We start from the raw sequence: 20,000 nt of genomic DNA, 5'->3' as shown, positions 1-20,000 counted from the left end.
TTTTGAATAATAGCTGTTTTCTGCATGCCCGCTCTAAACAAAATAAAATTATAATTGAAAACATCATGAGTGAAACACACAGGGCAAAGCAAGTATTCAAGATCTGCAAACAAATGTTCAATTATTTTTGTTAGCTTTCGAATCTAATAATTGGAGTATATGTTGTTTTATCGTTAAAAGACGATTTCCATAACTATAAAATAGCTTCTTGATTACTGATAAACTGTTATAAATTATTAATATATTTTCATCTTACACAAGACTGTCCCAAGTGGGTTACCACATATTTTCAAAAACTCCATTGACAGAAAGCTATTTTGTCATTACATAAGTTCCATGATTTCAAAAAAAGAGGTTAGCCCTGAATATAGAAGCCTGGGGGAATACAAGGCTTGTACTGCTCCATAATTTATGACTTAGTGCCTGCAAATAATTAAGTCGAGAAATTTCCAAAAAGAATCTCACAATTTATTGCAAATTTTGACGTATGATTTCGATATTCTGCGGATAGTGCAAAGTAATTTTCCGAGCCCTAAATGGTTTGGGGGAAGTGTGAACAATAAAAAGTTCTGGCATCGCTAAAAAAATTCATATCACGGAATGCGTGAAACTACGAACGGGAATCTCAGGCTGCTTGTGGTCGTAAGAATGGAAATTCCCTCATTATAACTTGTCTTTCTCCTCTGAAAAGTTTCTCGACATCTGGAGCTAACAGGAAAGAAACGAGTGAATGTCAAACGAGTTTCTTCCATTTTGGCACACTGATGCAAATTTCAATCCGAGGTTCGCCGTTCGCGTGAAACGCGATGTTACGTCTTTCCGATTTTTTACGTGTCTGTCGAACTATCGATCAAAGCAGATTTTTTATTTTACTGCAAACTGAAACTTATCTAAAAGAACGCTTTGTAACAAGAAAAAAAAACCGGTCAAACCGGTTCACTGTACTTGATTTTCTGTGGATAGATGACGAAGTGGTCGGTCGATGTTTGGGCCTATTTCTTGACCGTGCAATCAAAGGTGAAGGAGAGAAAAAAATATTTTTTCCCATCCTAGTAAAAGCTCCAAAATATTCTTGACCACTAAATTCGAGACTGAATGAAATAAATGTATACCTTACTTACAATTAACAACCAAAGCTGGTTTTAATTAATTATTTGAACCAGAACAATCTGTAATACCTTCAGTTATGAATTTTTCTTAGTCCAACATCACCTTTATCATTTAAACTCAAGTCGACTTTTCCCTTGTCTTCGTCGCTAATGAATATAGATACTCCCTTTCCCACAATGTGCTCTTTGATCTCCTAAAATGCTAAAAAATAAAATAAAAACTACTAAATTAAAGGGAAAAAATGCTAATTTTTAATTGTTCAATAGATCACGCGCCCATGTATTGTTAAGAAAAAAACATCGATTGCCGAAAGATCAGGAATTTTCATCAAAAGTTTACGTAAAAGTGGTAAGTTTGCGACCTTAATCGAGTCAACTGATGTTCTACGAATCGCTCTTTGCACTGAAAGATAAGAACCGTTTTGAACAATGTCAGACTTTTTAACGTGCGCAATCATTAATTTTGAATGCCCGTGGCACAGCGCTTCGATAACTTAGGTCTCCACTTTGTGTTTGCTTGGAGAATTTTCAGATGTCCTACTGATAAGGTTTCCGTACGGGTTTGTATACCGATTTGCGTGCGTAGGTGTTGTAAAATTGCGCGAATTCTCGCAAATTCCGTGATTGCAAGCTGTGTATATAATCGATTAAAATGATTAAGAATGTAACCAGTGAATGCTTCGAGAAATAAATTGTTTGTAACAACATTGCCTAAACAGTTAAAGTTGTCGCATAACTAAAGTTACCATGAAAATTTAAGAAAGAAAGCTGTTTTCTTTTCAGTATTGGCGAAGAAAAAAAAGTTGAATTTGGACGAACCAAAAGATTGCCAATTTAAGGCCATACAAACTTTATTTTTCACACAATGCAGCTTATAATATTTTTGTAGTAAAAAGGGAGAAATATGCTTCTAACCGTTTGCTATAGCTAGAAACGTATTTAACTAGGGATCAACTCACATTCGATATCAAAAATTTTCCACAGCTATCCTCGTGAATCAGTGTTAGTTTCTCTTTCGTTGTAACTGAGCAAACTTGAAGTGCAATCCGCTACATTAAGGCATCTGAGGTGATTCTCACTGCACTGTACTAGAGAATCTGCCAAAATTAACACAGACGGAGGTTTCCTGGAAGAACATACATACCTTCGACAGTTAGTGGTAGTTTATTCTGTTTTGACCTGAATTTCTTCTCTATCTCAACGACTGAAGCAGTTGTTATGAGCACTCATCAGTCCAAACTAGAAATGAAGTTCGAACAATGTATAAATGGCTTAATATATGCTTCGAAAGGCCGGATATTTTTGGCCCAAGAGTGCAATTCTTTAGACTGATAGGTCAGTTCCCGCATTGTTTTAGATTGTGCTTTAATTTTTAAAAACTTTGTGGTTCCGCGAACAACGGCTAGTTAGTTGACAGAACACATATTACTGAAATTACCTCACTTGGCGACGAATCAACGTAATGAGTAACATTTTAATGAGAAATTAATTTTGGAATCGCCGGCCGGGACTGCGGATTTGTTTCCAGAAAAAGAAACATTTTTCGTATATTTTATTCGTTATGATACTTGCATTTTTCGTCGACGGAAATAAATCAGTGTTTCCATAATTTAACTCGCAAACAAGTATCAATTTTCTACTTTTTTAAATTTAAAAATGAACCAAGTTTAACTGAAATCATGAGATTATTTGTGTATTTTACAAACCACAGCCTTAACAAAACCATACATTTCAATCAGGCTTTGCGTTTTAAGTCTGAACGACTGTATAGGAAGGAATTTCTTGACAAGATTTTTAGCAAATGTTTCTTAAAAAATTTAGTTGTCAACTCAAAATTGTCTTCAATTTTAAGACCAGTCAAGTTTAAATGATTTGTTCTCGGTATAATACGCTTCTATCTTCTACTCTTCAATCCGGGAGTGTATTTTCCGAAAAATTTTATTCTGTAACGTTGAAATTTGCAAACTAAAGAAACTCCAAGTCAGCTATTACTGGGAGCCATGAAACACTCAATCTCCTAGCTACAAGGTCTATACGAAATCGTTCTACATGCTGCTTAAAAGACTAAAAGGTTTACTTGGAATTGCATTTATTATAATATCTAGACTCAGTTTCCTCCGCTGAAAATATGTCAGTACATACTTGGAAAATCAACTAAAAACGTCCGCGTATTTAGATCAAGTCTTCTCGTATTAAATACGTTTTCTTCATCACTGCGCACTCGCTAAAATGAAGAAATCGACTTCGTCTTCCCGTGTTTTATCAATTTGAAACTAAGAACACTTTCTCTCTACGTTATTAAAAATTTACAACCGAATTTAAACGTCCTTAACATTGAGAAATATTTTTATAACAAGTGATGCAGTCGATCAACTTCAGTCATTCCTATTCAAAAATTAAAAACATAGAAAGTTGCCTATTTTTAAAATTACCGCGAAAAAGTGACTCCTGTCCACTAATTTTCACAGATCAGATAAGACTCTGAGGGGAAAAGTCTACCTATTCCTTTTCTTTTCAAAATAAATTTCACGAAGGGAATTTAAATTATTTACATACTATATTCAAAGTTTTTCTTGCTTGGATTATATTAGAGCGGCACGAGGCAACACTACATGGGGAGTTTTAGCTTGGACACTGACAGCAACGTCAGCAACACCCCGCTAGCATAGCCTTTCTTAACTCGTCGAGAAAGAAAGAACTCTGCAGAAATCGTGGTAAGTCTTTATTAAGTAAGCACAAGCCGTTGCTTGGAGACAGTTTCAAACCCAGGCCAAGTCTCGATCGCACTCCAAGACGCCATGTTGATTTTCGCACTGAAGGCTCGATTTTCACCTTCGCCTTGTCAAAAATATGATTTGCACGTTGCCTAAACCGGTTTGACCGGAGTGACTCGCCCAGAAACGTGGGCTGCGGCGACCTAAGAGACTTGACACGTTTTCCGCGGGGCCTTTTTTTCTCGCCTTCTGATGAGTTTTAGAGAGTTAAGTTAAGTTAAGTTCATTGCAAACGGAAATCCAAACATTGGTCGCGTTCACACTTAAGAGAAACACAGCGTAACACTAGTGTTGACACTATTCTGGTGTTTTGAATCCCTAGGGGAACACTGAACAAAAGAACTTGATTTAACACTAGTGTTAGAGCGGTTTTCAATTGAGTGTCGAAAGTAATTTAGCGAATTGCTTCCAGGTTTGGTTTTGCATTTACTTCACTCAGTGATTGGTTCAAATTTCGCGCGCCATTTTTTCAACCAATCAGAAGTGAAACCAAACCAATCGTGGCTCGCTCGTGCACATTTTCCCGCGCTTTGTGTCGGCTACGTGTAATTACTTCGAGTTTTGATTGGTTTACTGGATTGTCTCCGTCCTTTTTGATTGGCCAAAGCATATCACAATTACTTTGGTTTTGGTTTTACGAAAGGTTTACGACAGTCAAGTGAAACTCGCTCTAACTCCCTAAATGCGATTGCAACCATTGTTGAGAGTTGTTGGATCTGCAGATGTTGGATAGTGTTGGCAGTTGTATGGAAACCGATGCAACGACGTCCTACAATGAAACCCTAGCCAGGGCGAGATAACTTCTCCTAACGTGGCGAACCGTTTACACGAGAAGAAAAAGTTGGCTCAGCTAGAAGGGTGACCCGCCTAGCTGGCTCAACTCGGTCAAGGCAAAATAATGAGAGCATGCGCGAGAGCTGTCTTCCCAGTCTCCTCATGATCGAGAACTGAGATAGGCAGCTCTTGAGTCGGGCAAAAGGGTCAGTTCTTTTCTCAAATAAACGCTCACTACAGTTGACGCAGCTGTTAGATTGACCCTCTTACCCGGAACAGGCGCGTAGCGTGGTCATTTTTTCAAGTACGCACAAGTACATATGATCTAGAAACCTAAGTAAACTAAGCGAAAAATACTGCGTTCTTTATTTCTTGTTCGAAATAGTTGTGTTAATACAAGCAAAGAACAAAGCCCGTCTTGCGCCATGCTTATTTTGAGCAAACTTGACGCAAACAAAACATTGTTTTGGTTGTGCTAGCGTGACTGGAATTGTCAACAACGTTCTCGGAACGTCGCTCCTTTGTTGCACGCTGACCAAACAACACTGCATTGTTTAGTGTAAAAAAAGTCAATGCAAAACTAAGTGAAAAGTGGTGTTTTCATAAGGAAATCTTGGTTGCGTACAAGTAAAATGTTAAAAATAGAAACAATTGCTTAAAATTTCAAAATTTTCTGGTCACTTCAAGTACGCACGTGCGTATGTGCGTATAGGACGCTACGCGCCTGCGGAACAACGTTTTACATCTGCAAACCAGTGGACCTTCTTGTCGCCACCACATAAAAGAACACACACAGTATTGGCAGGAGCTCAACAACGGGTGTCTCTATGCCCCATACTTGACGTGGGAGTCAACCTTTCCCGAGCAGATTTATTTAACTGTGGAGATTCAGCGCACCCACTGTTGTTAAAGGCAATCAAAACAAACCTATCTCAAGGGTTGTCTCAAGGAATTAGTGGAGACAGAGGATCACCTTTATGAGCTCCTGGTATTGGTAAAGATTAGCGCACAAAGTTCTTGGTGCAATGGTATATCCTTTGTGGTATATCATTGTTAGGAGAATAAGAGGGAGAATTCAAAACTAACTCGAGACAAGCTTTTTTTACTTGAAGTGCAAGCGTTGACTGACTTTTTCGATAAATATGCTGTCGATATTTTAACATAGCCAAAATTAAAATATCAGGAATTAAAAATTATCTACGCTACGAAGTTTAGTAGATAATGGTTTTCTACTCGTTATGCTATGCAGGTTTTGCATAAATTTATGTCTTCGTTCATACAAATTCTCATGCTATTATTTAGCATTGCTATGAGCATATATAAAAGCATTTATGCTTTCAGTTTGTCACTCTAGCTCCAAATAATCCAGGTAGTTTACTTTATTTTTTGTTTTTATTTTTATTTTCATTTAGTTTTTAATTCGTTGGCTTTTCGTTTACAGTGCTGGCAGTTCGGGCACTTGGCAAATAATTGCCCGAAGAATAACTCATCGTGTTGACTAGAGCGCGTTGACAATGCAAGTTTTATCGAGGATCTATGTGGATATTCTAATTTTGTTTATACCAAGCTTATTAATGAGCATAAGGTTGAATTTTCTTGTGGCGAAGCAATGTTTAATCAGCGAAGTAAATTCCCCTCCGCATTGCGTCAACCCTTTGTCAGTAGCCGAAGGAAAGAAACTACGCTTAGTTCTTGATCTGCGTGAGGAGTTCTGTAAGGTCAACAGATATTTAGTCAAGTGTTATTTTCGTTACGAAGATCTCCGATCCCTAGCCGAAGTGTTCCAGAAAGGATTCGGGTTTTTTACATGCGACCTAAAATCAGGCTATCACCACGGATCGACAATTTCTGGGTTTCTCATGGTCAATTGCCGGTTCTACACGATATTTCTGTTTCTCAGTACTCCCGTTCGGGCTTAGCTCCCGGTTTGCTATTGTTTTACGAAGCTTTTACGCGCATTAATTAAGAGATGGCGTTCAATGTCGCATAACTGTTTTGTCTATTTTAGACGACGGCATTTCCGGAAGTCGCGAATACATCTCCGCTGGGGCTACCATTAATATCCAGCGCAATGACCTGGCTTTGGCAGGCTTTGTTACCAATAAAGAAAAGTCGAGCTGGGAGCTTGTTCAAATCGGAGAATGGCTAGGTGTTTTTTTGATAAACACTATAAGGCTCACGTTCCAGATTCCTCAGAAAAAGCTTGAGAAGCTCACAAGTTCGCTGGAGCTTTTGGTCAATGACTGCCATTCGACCTGCCGTTCGCTGGCTCGTTTGGCTGGTCTCATTATTTCATTATTCTTAGCCGTGGGCCCAATAGCCCGCATTTTAATTTTACCAGGCAAATGCATTACGCCATACACCTCAGACCTAGTTGGGATACAACTTGTGTGTTTAGCGATCCGTTAATGCAGGAGTTGACATATTTGGCTTCAAAGCATTCAGGCATTCGAAGGATTTCCACTGAAACCGACTTTTTGCGCAGACTCAGTTCTTTTCAAGGATGCAAGTCATTCTCGTCACCACAGCCTCGGATCAACCCAAGGCTCTGGGAAACTCTATGTAGGAGAACATGCGCAGTAGGGCTCTTGTAGCCAAAAAATTGGCTATTTGAACCTTACGGCGCTTGCTCACTCCTCGTGCTAAAGTGAATGCACCAGTTAGAGACGCTTTTGATTGTTCTTCACGAAAACCAATGAGAAGACACCTTGTTTCAGGGTTCCCCAGAGCTCTTCTCTCCCTCAGTCAAGAGAAGAGTTCTGGGGTCGAGATTGGGATGCAAGTTAATTTGCTTCTGGTGGTTACATTGCCACGCTTGACGGCGTCCCAGCAAGTGGCATTTTTCCCGAGTCTGATTTGTATACCAGTTTTACTTTCCGAGAATTAAAAGCAGTATTGTACGTTCTGCAATCATGTGCCGAAAAATTGGCAAATCAATCAGTCAAGATTTTCGTCGATAATCAGGGCGCGTCTCGTATCCTAACGATTGGAAGCCCAAAGCCTCACTTGCAGGGAGTATTCAGGGGCACCCAACGACCAATTTGTTGTAAAATGTATTATTATACCCCAGTTAATGAAAATAAATGTTATTAAGGCATTTTCAGGTGTTTTTCAGTGTTGCCGGGAAAACATTATCTGTTCCTTTTTCCCAGCAAGACACACAAGAAATTTCCCAGCCAGCTAGATAAAATTGGTTGGTTTCCCAGCCAGCTGATCAAATTTATTTCCCAGCCAGGAATTCCGCGCGCTTTCAAATCCCTCGATCGTAAACGACCGAACAAAAGCGACAAAAGCGGGAAAAAACAGGTTTTTTCTGCAAGCGCAATCACTCTGACCAGCCGTCGCATGTTTGTTTGTACTATTCTCTGGGAGAGGGAAGGGGTTCTTTTTTTTTTTTTTTTTAGTCGTCATCAGTCTTCAGAGTTTCTACAGCCAGCTCGGGTTGAAATGCTAGAGGAAGTCACTAATGCCTAGGCAAAACCTCTATCAATAACAAAATTTCCCAGCCAGCTCATCGAAACACCTGTATTTTTGCCAGCCAGCAAGATTCCTCTGGGGAACAGATAATGTGAGGAACAGATTCGTTGGGTGCCCCTGAAAATACTCCCGGCGCAATCTTTGACTCACTGAGAGAACGATCCACAACTCTGATTTCCAAAGAATGGCGTGGCTTACGCAATGCCGGAATTGGAACGATTGGCAGATTTGGCATAAACTGTCAGTTTTGGCGGGACGTGTGAGCGTTAATAAGCAGTAATTTTATAGCTCAAGCGGACGTTCTAGAGGCCATTTTCAACTAGGCACAAATTTGTCTTGTTTTTATTGCTGTTTTCGCGTACAAAGACACAAAGAAATATCATTTTCAAAAGATATATTTATTAGCTGAGTTGGCTCACTATTTTTTAACCACGCGTTTGATATACGTTTTTACGTTCAGTTTAGGGGGTTCGACCGAACCACCCGAACCACCCCTAGATCCGCCCCAGACTGGCCACGGGAGTGCAGTCATCGACGCGGCTGTATATAGCATTAGATGGGGGCACAAATTACCCTATTGTTACTTCTGCATTGCTGAGGGAGCGAGAACGAGGTTGGCGAGATCCGTTCAGCTAAAGGAGCCGATAAGCGAGCATATTCTACTTGAGATAGCAGAACATTATAGTACGCCTCCGGCTTCGTTACTAACGCTGCGTTTTCCTTTTATTCTCCTCATTGGTTATTTCGGCTTGTTTGAAATACTTGGGATACGGCCATGTAACATTCAGATTATCGATTCACATTTGTCAATTTTCATTAGCGGTCGTAAGAATGACCAGTATCGCGACGGTCACACCGGTATACTAGCTAGATCCGGTTAAATTACTTGTCCAGTGTCAATTACGGAAAAGATTATGTCATTGTTGCCCTCGACCCACAAGAGTCAATAGACGAGTTCACGCTCTTGAGTGCATCATGGGTTATCAGGGCAAGATGGAGAGAAATTCAAAGGTTTTTAAGGAAGTTCACAACGATGAAAAGTATTCATGACATGCAATTTTGGGTTTTTCATTTTCCAAAACAGAAGATATGCGCTCAAAGGTGCGGCAGAATAAATTTGGAAAGAATGGCTATTGTAGAAATTATTTTATTAAAAAGAGTTTCTGCCATACATTTCCTGTAATTCCAAAGGCACAAAATTACAGAGAATGTATGGAGACAAAAAAAGGAATATTTAGGAATTCCAAAGAACGGATACCAAGTCTAGTTCATCTCAGTTGTGAACATGAACTTGTTCGTTTGCTTTATGAAGGCGAAAGTCTATAAAGTAGAGTCACAGACAGTATATTTTGCTTTGAATTTCCATACAAACCTTTGAATTTCCCGCCATGTTGCCCTGATTACCCATGATCCAACCAAGAGCGTTCACGAACTCATCTATTGGCTCCGATCTCTCGTAGAGTTGTTAAGTGTACGAAACAGGAGCGATTCCATGAATTTGCAGGTATTTGTCATTCTACCGCTCCATTAGTAGAGGGTGTTAAGGAGTTTGCCACAAACAGTATGAAAAGTGGTGGAGCTAGCAACGCAGGCTTCAAATCAGCTGATCCAGAGCTCAAGGATAGGCACGCTGGTTGGGAGAACCCAAACACTAAGCTGCCTATCAGAAACGATCTACCGAGGAATTAATCGAGATCACAAAGTGTATGAGAGTTTGATTTGAGTTTGATTGCCTACTAGTGTCAATTTCCAGCTCAACGGGGGAGCGAGAGTTGCGTCTTGGCCCCGTCCAGATTTCCTCCATCGTCTCTATGCTGCGATGTATGGGGTTTTTTTCTGGCCTCCCTCATGAACTCTCAATTGTCAATAGGCACGGTGTTTAGCATCGCGTTATGGTATATCGTTATCAAATTTCTTCGTTGTTATTCCCAAATATCCTTTTTTCCTAGCTTGTTTCATACGATACTTTATTTGTATATTTATATAATTGTAGTATTTCAAACCAAAGTGATTGCAGTCGCCTTTAGGGATCAATACGCTGAATACGAGCTTGGTAACCAGCCCTCGGGGAGTACCCTACTTGGCCTACTAGTGGTCACGCTTTGTCTTTGTGCTGATAATAAAGCATTGCCTGGATACTGGAGCAGGCCAAGTTCTCCAGAATGTATATTCTGTCGTGATTGCTGCAGTTCAGCGTAGAATGATCAGGTCTTTCTGGCGCTCCTCGAGACCGGCCCGGGGCATTTTCTCCTCCGGAAAAGCGGTCTGCTTATGAAAACGGTCAGTGGAAATCCAATAATAATAGGATGCGTTTTTGCAGAGCCACGTAGGAGATTTTCAAGATGGCGGAAAATAGTGAGTCACCCAATAATCCGCTATCGAGAAAACTAAACAAGATCTTGGAAATCAGGCTCGACAATGACAAGGTAGCAACATTTTAACAAGCATTAAATTAACTTACGTGGAGCAAATCTGTGACAAACGGACTGGTATCTGGTATTTTTCATAGGAAATGGTGGAGGCGCTCAAAGCCTTGTCGACTTTTTTTGTGGACAACAGTTTGAGATCCCGTAGAAATCTACGTGGTGACATTGAAAAGAGAAGTTTGGCCATCAATGAAAGCTTTGAAAGTGCATTTAGGGAAGTGAAGCAGGTACGTGAACAAACTTGAATGGCTTTTGTGTATCAGATTAAGAAATTATCTTTGTCTGCTCGCACTTTTGTCGAGGATGAAATCAGGCAGTAAATGCACAGGAAATTTAACAGTTATCAAGTGCAGGGATGGCGCAGTGGTGAGAGCACTCGCCTCCCTCCAATGTGGCCCGGGTTCGATTTGCAGACTGGCGTTATATGTGGGTTGAGTTTGTTGGTTCTCTACTCTACTCCGAGAGGTTTTTCTCCAGGTACTGCGGTTTTCCCTGCCCTTCAAAATCCAACCTATGATTTGATTTTGTGTAGTGTTCCCAGTTACTGCGTCAGTACTAAATATACTTTACACTTGAATAAAATTCATCATCATCATCATCATCATTTATTATTATTATTATTATTATTATTATTACTATTATTGTTATTATTATTATTATTATTATTACATTGCCGTAACTTTGTGACAATAACAGTATTAACAGAAATTTCACGCTCAGGATATAACTTTTTAAAGACATGTTTCGGCATGACTCAATTGCCATCATCAGTTTAATGTGTTGTTTCCTTTTCCACTGTTTTAAATACGTTTGCAATTTGAGTATGTTAGCAATTTGAAATTTAAAATACAGTAACAGTTACAATACTGTGCGTGCAAGTGCACGAGTGTTAATAATCGAGTCACAAGAAGCAAAAAGCATTGTTGTGTTGTACATGTAATTGCACATTTAGTTGTATCGTGAACTCGAAATTTCTGTTAATATTATTATTATTAGTATTATTATTACAGCAATACTATACAAGGAACCCAGAAACACCCACATGACACTGTTATTGAACTCTATTTAACCCATTGACCTCTGAGAGTGAGTCTTAATACATTTTACTCTGTCTAATGCCAGATGATTTTACTAGTCAATGGGGGACGAACTATGGTCATTTGAGGTGTCAAAGGGTTAAACTCAGGAAAAAACCATGTCCCCATTAACCCATTGACCCCTGAGAGTAAGTGTTAATATATTTTACCCTGTCTAACACCAGACAATTTTACTTGTCAATGGAGGGGGGGCGGGGGAGGGGGTGTCCTAGGGCATTTGAGGTGTGAATGGGTTAGGAATCAACTGTATTTACTGTAGCAGTGGGGCACTGATTGGAGACAGTCTGTACAAAAATCAAATCAAATCAAGTCAACTCATATCAAGATGATACGTACCGGTAAGTTTTTGAGGAGAGGGGAAAACCGGAATACTAACAAACTCAACCCACAATGTGACACAAGATCTGGTAATGGACCGGGTCACACTGGTGGGAAGCGAGTGCTCTCACCACTGCACCACCCCAGCTCCCTTTTGTTACCTTTGGAAGACTTAATGAAACCTTCTCAATAAGTGGTAGTCAAGCCATTCTCTCAAGTAATCATTCTTTGTTTCCTGGTACGTTTTATCAATATTTTTAGCAACTGGATGACGTGCATGCTGATATTGAACAAATGAGCAAGTGTTGCACAGAAATGACAAGCAGGCTCAAGGTATATTACAACATTCAAGTGAAACCTTTCAGTTAAAATAATTCAGTTAGCTTGAGCATAATTGAATCCTGTTGAGCATGTTGAGCATGCCAATGATATTCTCCGATGCAATGCACTGGCTAATTGTAAAAAAATTATCGTTCCGAAGCCATGAAAAGCCCTAGGTTGGTATGTAGCAATTACCTATTAAATTTTATACACCTGGGTTGAGAGAGTCAGCGTGGAGCAAGGTTTCCTTTTCTAAGGAAACAACACAGTGACCTGCCTCAAACAAGTGACCCTGAGGTCGGAAGTCTGAAGTGCTGAAAACTACACCACTGTTCCTCCACTGTGGCATGACAAGACCTGCCCTTGTGAACTCAGCGAAAACTAAGAAATCAAATACCTTTGGAAACGATTTTGTTCAAATTGGTTGAACTTCATCCACGATAATGAGCATTTGGGATCTCATATAGTCTCGTACAATGTATGGCTGAGTGATCAGGGCTTTCAGCCATTTAGAATTCTCTCTTCAGGCTACTTGACAACAAAGTCATGTGATCATCACCACATAATTATTTGCACATCACTAAAATGTTCGAGCCATTTGAGCAAAAGGATGAAGGATGTTTGCACTGAGTTTTGGATTTCTTTAAGTGTGGATTTCTTTGATTTGGTTGACTTAATATTGTTAATCCACAGCATCACCTGTTTATGGTAATGAAGTTGATCCAACCATTACATTGAGCAATGCGTCGGCCAACACGTTTGTTGACATTCCACCAATAGTTGACCCACTGATGCTGCATGCTTAGAAACTTAACTCAGCCAAATACCAGTAGCAGAAAGGCATTAACTCAAGAGTTCACCTGAAACATAATTTTTTAAAACCTCTTTTTCTAATTTACTTTGTGCAGTCTGCAAGGGATCAGACCTCAGACTTGATCAGCAAAACAACAAAGTTGCAGGGTGAAAGGTGGTGAAACTTTGTCAAGTTGCTTTAATAATAAATTATTAATCCCCCTGGTACACTGTCTTGTATGCAGTGGTTTCAACTTGTAACTACTGACAGCTGACAAAAAAGCATTCATTTGGCTTCTTCACACGGAGAAGTCAGCTCCTGTTTCCCTTTTGTTAATTGAAGTAATCAACCTATTGTTTTCGGGGAGTGAGACTCAAAAGATTTTACTTGTGAGGGGTGGATGGGTTAACCAGTCAAAAACTCATTGAAGACAGGTAATTATTTTCAAATCTAAGATCAAAATTCATTTTTAAATTGACAATGACAAGAGTCGGTTACTCAAACCAGCCATAAACTTTAAATTTGTTGAAACCTCTTTGTACGATGTCCAGCTAAGAATATTAAATACATATGATCATAACTACTTAATAATCAAGAGTGTGGTTGTTACAGCAAAATCTCGAACTGAGGCCTTGCGTATTGACTGAGCGAGAGCGAGGTCAACATAGCTAGGCGGAGGTTTGAGATTTTACTGTAAAGATGGTGTCGAACAGTTAAAGTCATACATGTCCAATACACCGACATAATGAGATTCCTGGTACGTCACAATAGACATCACAAAGTGTCACAAAGTGTCCCGCTCTTTATGTCTTGCAAAACTGTTACTATTAAGGTTGGGGGACACTTTGTGATGTCTATTGTGACGTGCCATGAATCTCATTATGTTGGTGTATTGGACAACCCTCGTTAAGGTTATTAAGTTGTTTATAATATGGCTAACAGATTGGTTCTAAAGAAGAAAAAAACTAATTTGCATAATCCATAATCGGTTCTTGGGAATTACAGGAGAATAAGGCCCTTGTGCTAGGCTGCTCTTAGCAAATCAGAGCATGCGTTAAAACTATCGGCTAGAAACACTAGCCGTATAATAAAGTTTATTAATCATTTGTAAAGGTTGTTTTTTTTGGATGAGAAGTAAAAAGTGATCATTGTTGTCACTTGTTTAGTCAAAGAATACAGATGAAGGAAACAGTTGCTGGTGAATTTATTTCAAGATTCCAGCTAAGACCAGAGGAATCGCAAGCTTTAAAGGGGACAAAAAATGGTCCCATAACAGAGGTGTGTAGAAGTCTGTTAAACTTTTTGAGAAATGTTGTGTTAGCCCATTGTACAAATGGTAGGAAAACTCTGGTCCCAGAGTTTTTTTTCTTCTTCTCGGATGAAATTTAGCCACAAAGCGGCAACAATGAACAGTGAATCAGTGAGAGAAGAAAAACCTCTGGTTCTGGTCCCTGTCCCTGCAAATCTCACTTTTATGTAATGTTTTCAGTCCAGTTTAGGAGTGTCGATTCTGATTGGTACAATCGATACATGTATTTTAACGTCCACACGCAATTCGATTTAATTGGTTGGCATGATTGAAACAACTGAGCCAGGGAAAGGTGGAGATATTTTTCACATTTATGGCTGGAGAGTGTGTGATATGGTGATTGTCATTGGGTGTTTTTTAGTTATGAGTTTGAAGCGTTTTGACGTTAAAGGGGTATCTGAATGGAAATGATATTTGCATGGACTGAAACCAGAGGTTTTTCACTGTTCTTTGTTGCTGCTTTGCTGCTAAATTTAATGTGAGAAGAATACCTCCTTCTGCTGGTCCTTTGGGAAATAAAGGGGTTGAACCAATCACATTTGGATGCTCCCTTATACCAAGCTACAGAAAATCTATGTGCAAAATAATTGAGTGATTTTGTGTAACACAATCATTACTTTCGCGCTATGTGATTGACATAGTGCAGAAAAAGCAACTCGAGTTGGTAACTTACTAAATATTGAATAGTACTGTAGAGGAGACTGTGTTCTGAATGTTGTTTAATAACATCAATGCCCACGCAAAAACAACTGCACCTTTAACCCTGACTGCCTCCCAAGAGAAAGACTTGAAGATTTTACTCTGGCTCATGTGAAGCTGCATGTATAATCCTTGCAATTATGAACACAATTTTAGCAATTTGAATTAAACTTATTTTCATGGTTTTCATTATATATTTTGGTTAAAAAAATTTCAGCTTTAAACCAGTTTGTTTTTTAAAATTGTTTTATTTATCAATAATTTTCTAAGGAAATTTCCACCCTTTCCCTGTTGTTTGTAAAGAACAGTGGTGTGGTTTGGGGGTTCTTGAACCACCTAGCAGGTTTACTAGCAGAGTAGAATTATTAGAGGGCTGCTTCATTGGGTTTATTCCTTGTATTTCTAGATGCAAACAGGGCTCGAAATTAACGAAAAAATCCAGTCGCATTTTGCGATAAGATACGAAAATTTAGTCGCAATTTCGCAAATTTTAGTCGCAAGGTCGCCGCGCTGCATTGTGTTGTCAGCGGTTTAACAAAAAAATATGAGCCCGCAGTACTTGTGCCTAGGTACTTCATGTATCCCCTATTATAGTGTATTTATTCCCACGCGTATATCATAATGTATTTAAATAATTAAAGGAATGAAGGGGTAGTTTCTAAAGAAACTGTGGTGCTGCGTCGGTGGGGAAGTAGTATACAAAAATTTGGTTTTATCAACGGAGTTGATAATGTAAATTGGCCACCGTACAGAGATTCTAAAAGCTGACGTTTCGAGCGTTAGCCCTTCGTCAGAGCGAATCCGGTGGGGAAGTAGTATACAAAAATTTGGTTTTATCAACGGAGTTGATAATGTAAATTGGCCACCGTACAGAGATTCTAAAAGCTGACGTTTCGAGCGTTAGCCCTTCGTCAGAGCGAAACGCTCTGACGAAGGGCTAACGCTCGAAACGTCAGCTTTTAGAATCTCTGTACGGTGGCCAATTTACATTATCAACTCCGTTGATAAAACCAAATTTTTGTATATTTAAATAATTAGCCTTATATACCCCTATATACCCTTATATACCCCTATATACCCTTGTATACCCTTGTATACCCTAATATACCCCTATATACCCATGTATACCCTTATATCCCCCCGTATACCCTTATATACCCATGTATACCCTTACATACCCATGTATACCCCTATATACCCATATATACCCTTACATACCCCTATATACCCATGTATACCCTTATATCCCCCTGTATACCCTTATATACCCATGTATACCCTTACATACCCATGTATACCCATGTATCCCCCTGTATACCCTCATATACCCATGTATACCCTTACATACCCATGTATACCCCTATATACCCATGTATACCCTTACATACCCCTATATACCCATTTCAACACACGATGTTGTTTTCAAAAGCCTTAATGATGAGGATAAAATACGGTATTTACTTACCCTAGAAAACGAAAGCACTTCAAAGATAATAGGTAAATACACATATTTAATGTTTCAGAAGAGAAAAGACTTCCTAAATGCAAAATAATTAAAATAATAATTTTATACCAATTGTATTACAAGTAATTGTATGATCTTTTTAGTTAATTAGTTATTCTAGTAGATATCATCACCTTTATTGTAACGAGACCGATACCTCCCTTTGGAGAGTAAGGCGCAATAAAGATTTACTGTTTACTGTTTACTGTTTTACATGTATACCCTTATATCCCTCTGTATACCCTTATATACCCCTGTATACCCATGTATACCCTTACATACCCCTGTATACCCTTATATACCCATGTATAACCTTATATACCCCTACACACCCCTATATACCCATGTATACCCTTACATACCCCTATATACCCATGTATACCCTTATATCCCCCTGTATAACCTTATATACCCATGTATACCCTTACATACCCATGTATACTCTGTATACCCTTACATACCCCTATATACCCATGTATACCCTTACATATCCATGTATACCCCTATATACCCATGTATACCCTTACATACCCCTGTATACCCTCATATACCCATGTATACCCTTACATACCCATGTATACCCCTATATACCCATGTATACCCTTACATACCCCTATATACCCATGTATACCCTTATATCCCCCTGTATACCCTTATATACCCCTGTATACCCATGTATACCCTTACATACCCCTGTATACCCTTATATACCCATGTATACCCTTATATACCCCTACACACCCCTATATACCCATGTATACCCTTACATACCCCTATATACCCATGTATACCCTTATATCCCCCTGTATACCCTTATATACCCATGTATACCCTTACATACCCATGTATAATACCCTTACATACCCCTATATACCCATGTATACCCTTACATATCCATGTATACCCCTATATACCCTTACATACCCCTGTATACCCTTGTATACACATGTATACCCTTACATACCCATGTATACCCCTATATACCCATGTATACCCTTATATACCCCTGTATACCCTCATATACCCATGTATACCCATGTATACCCTTATATACCCATGTATACCCATGTATACCCCTATATTCCCATGTATACCCTTATATACCCATGTATACCCTTATATACCCATGTATACCCATGTATACCCATGTATACCCTTACATACCCCTATATACCCATGTATACCCCTATATCCCCCTGTATACCCTTATATACCCATGTGTACCCTTACATACCCATGTATACCCCTATATACCCATGTATACCCTTACATACCCCTATATACCCATGTATACCCTTATATCCCCCTGTATACCCTTATATACCCATGTATACCCTTACATACCCATGTATACTCTGTATACCCTTACATACCCTTATATACCCATGTATACCCTTACATACCCATGTATACCCCTATATACCCATGTATACCTTTACATACCCCTGTATACCCTTGTATACCCATGTATACCCTTACATACCCATGTATACCCCTATATACCCATGTATACCCTTACATACCCATGTATACCCATGTACACCCTTATATCCCCCTGTATACCCTTATATACCCTTGTATACCATTATATACCCATGTATACCCCTGTATACCCTCATATACCCATGTATACCCTTATATACCCTTATATACCCCTACATACCCCTGTATACCCTTATTTACCCATGTATACCCATGTATACCCCTGTACACCCTCACATACCTATGTATACCCTTATAAACCCATGTATACCCCTGTATACCCTCATATACCCATGTATACCCTTACATATCCCTGTATACCCTTATATACCCATGTATACCCCTGTATACCCTCACATACCTATGTATACCCATGTATACCCTTATATACCCATGTGTACCCCTGTATACCCTCATATACCCATTTATACCCTTATATACCCCTACATACCCCTGTATACCCTTATTTACCTATGTATACCCATGTATACCCATGTACACCCTCACATACCTATTTATACCCATGTATACCCTTATAAACCCATGTATAACCTTACATACCCATGTATACCCTTACCTACCCCTGTATACCCTTGCATACCAATGTATACCCTGGTATACCCTCACATAGGTATGTTTACCCATGTATACCCTTATATACCCATGTATACCCCTGTATACCCTTATATACCCATGCATACTCCTACATACCCATGTATACCCTTACATACCCCTGTATACCCTTATATATTCATGTATACCCATGTATACCCTCACATACCTATATATACCCATTTATATTCTTATATACTCATGTATACCCATGTATACCCCTATATACCCATGTATACCCTTACATACCCATGTATACCATTATATACCCATGTATACCCTTATATACCCCTACATACCCATGCATACCCTTACATACCCCTTGGAAAAGTAAGTACTCAGCTAGCTTAGATGAAACGAGTTGGAAAATAAACAAGTTTTACAGATACAATACACAGAGTGCTGCTCACTAGTTAAGTTCTTAAAAATCTTTTAGAATTGTCTGAATATTTAACAATTATCCTGCGAAATTGCGTGGAATATCGTCTGATAAAGCACAATTTTCTACTTTATTGGAAAAAAAACTGAAAAAACTACCAATTTTTCTCCTACCAATTTTTTCTCCCTGACACACAAAATTATGTATGTCCTAGGATATACATTGTGTACGCACGAAGAATATTGAGCATGCTGTGACCATATTTGGACATTGCCACAATGTTTTTAATAAGAAATAAAGGTATGCATGGGTATACAGGGGTACGCATGGGTGATCAAGGGTATACATGTACATACAGGGGTATACATGGGTACCAAGGGGTATACATGGGTATATAAGGGTATTCATGGGTATTAGGGGTATACATGGGTACCAAGGGGTATACATGGGTATATAAGGGTATTCATGGGTGTATAGGGGTATTCATGGGTATATGAGGGTAATCATGGGTATATAGAGGTATACATGGGTATATAGGGGTGTACATGGGTATATAAGGGTATACATGGGTATATAAGGGTATACATGGGTATACATGGGTATATGAGGGTATACAGGGGTATATAAGGGTATACATAGGTATACATGGGTATACATGGGTATATAAGGGTATACATGGGTATATAAGGGTATACATGGGAATATAGGGGTATACATGGGTATACATGGGTATATAAGGGTATACATGGGTATACATGGGTATATGAGGGTATACAGGGGTATATAAGGGTATACATGGGTATATAAGAGTATACATGTGCATACAGGGGTATACATGGGTATACATGGGTATATAGGAGTATACATGGGCATACAGGGGTATACATGGGTATACATGGGTATATAAGGGTATACATGAGTACATA

At 39.0% G+C, this 20,000-nt stretch overlaps 2 protein-coding genes across 7 annotated transcripts in view; one reads left to right on the top strand and one right to left on the bottom strand.

Moving 5' to 3' along the window:
* LOC137986673 (neurocalcin homolog) overlaps positions 1–2,356 on the bottom strand; it is a 7,346-nt gene extending 4,990 nt beyond the window's left edge. Inside the window, exons 1-3 of one of the 4 annotated variants that reach the window (XM_068833613.1) lie at positions 2,289–2,335; positions 2,069–2,206; positions 1,179–1,311 (exon numbers count right to left, since the gene is read on the bottom strand). The gene's annotated coding sequence lies outside the window, so the exon portion shown is untranslated. The other 3 variants (XM_068833611.1, XM_068833612.1, XM_068833615.1) reach the window with 3 other exon arrangements.
* The window catches only part of LOC137986671 (conserved oligomeric Golgi complex subunit 6-like), a 50,743-nt gene that overhangs the window by 8,040 nt on the left and 22,703 nt on the right, over positions 1–20,000 (top strand). Inside the window, exons 1-5 of one of the 3 annotated variants that reach the window (XM_068833606.1) lie at positions 10,420–10,560; positions 10,644–10,787; positions 12,237–12,308; positions 13,205–13,263; positions 14,256–14,367. In XM_068833606.1, the coding sequence (XP_068689707.1) occupies positions 10,477–10,560; positions 10,644–10,787; positions 12,237–12,308; positions 13,205–13,263; positions 14,256–14,367 (471 nt within the window). In that variant the 5' untranslated portion in view covers positions 10,420–10,476. Of the gene's footprint in view, positions 1–10,419; positions 10,561–10,643; positions 10,788–11,901; positions 11,996–12,236; positions 12,309–13,204; positions 13,264–14,255; positions 14,368–20,000 lie in introns of those variants that run through there. The other 2 variants (XM_068833607.1, XM_068833609.1) reach the window with 2 other exon arrangements.

The sequence above is a fragment of the Montipora foliosa genome, unplaced genomic scaffold (assembly GCF_036669935.1).
Source record: "Montipora foliosa isolate CH-2021 unplaced genomic scaffold, ASM3666993v2 scaffold_263, whole genome shotgun sequence".
In the NCBI taxonomy this organism is placed as follows: domain Eukaryota; kingdom Metazoa; phylum Cnidaria; class Anthozoa; order Scleractinia; family Acroporidae; genus Montipora; species Montipora foliosa.
This window is presented reverse-complemented; position numbering and strand designations above follow the sequence as displayed.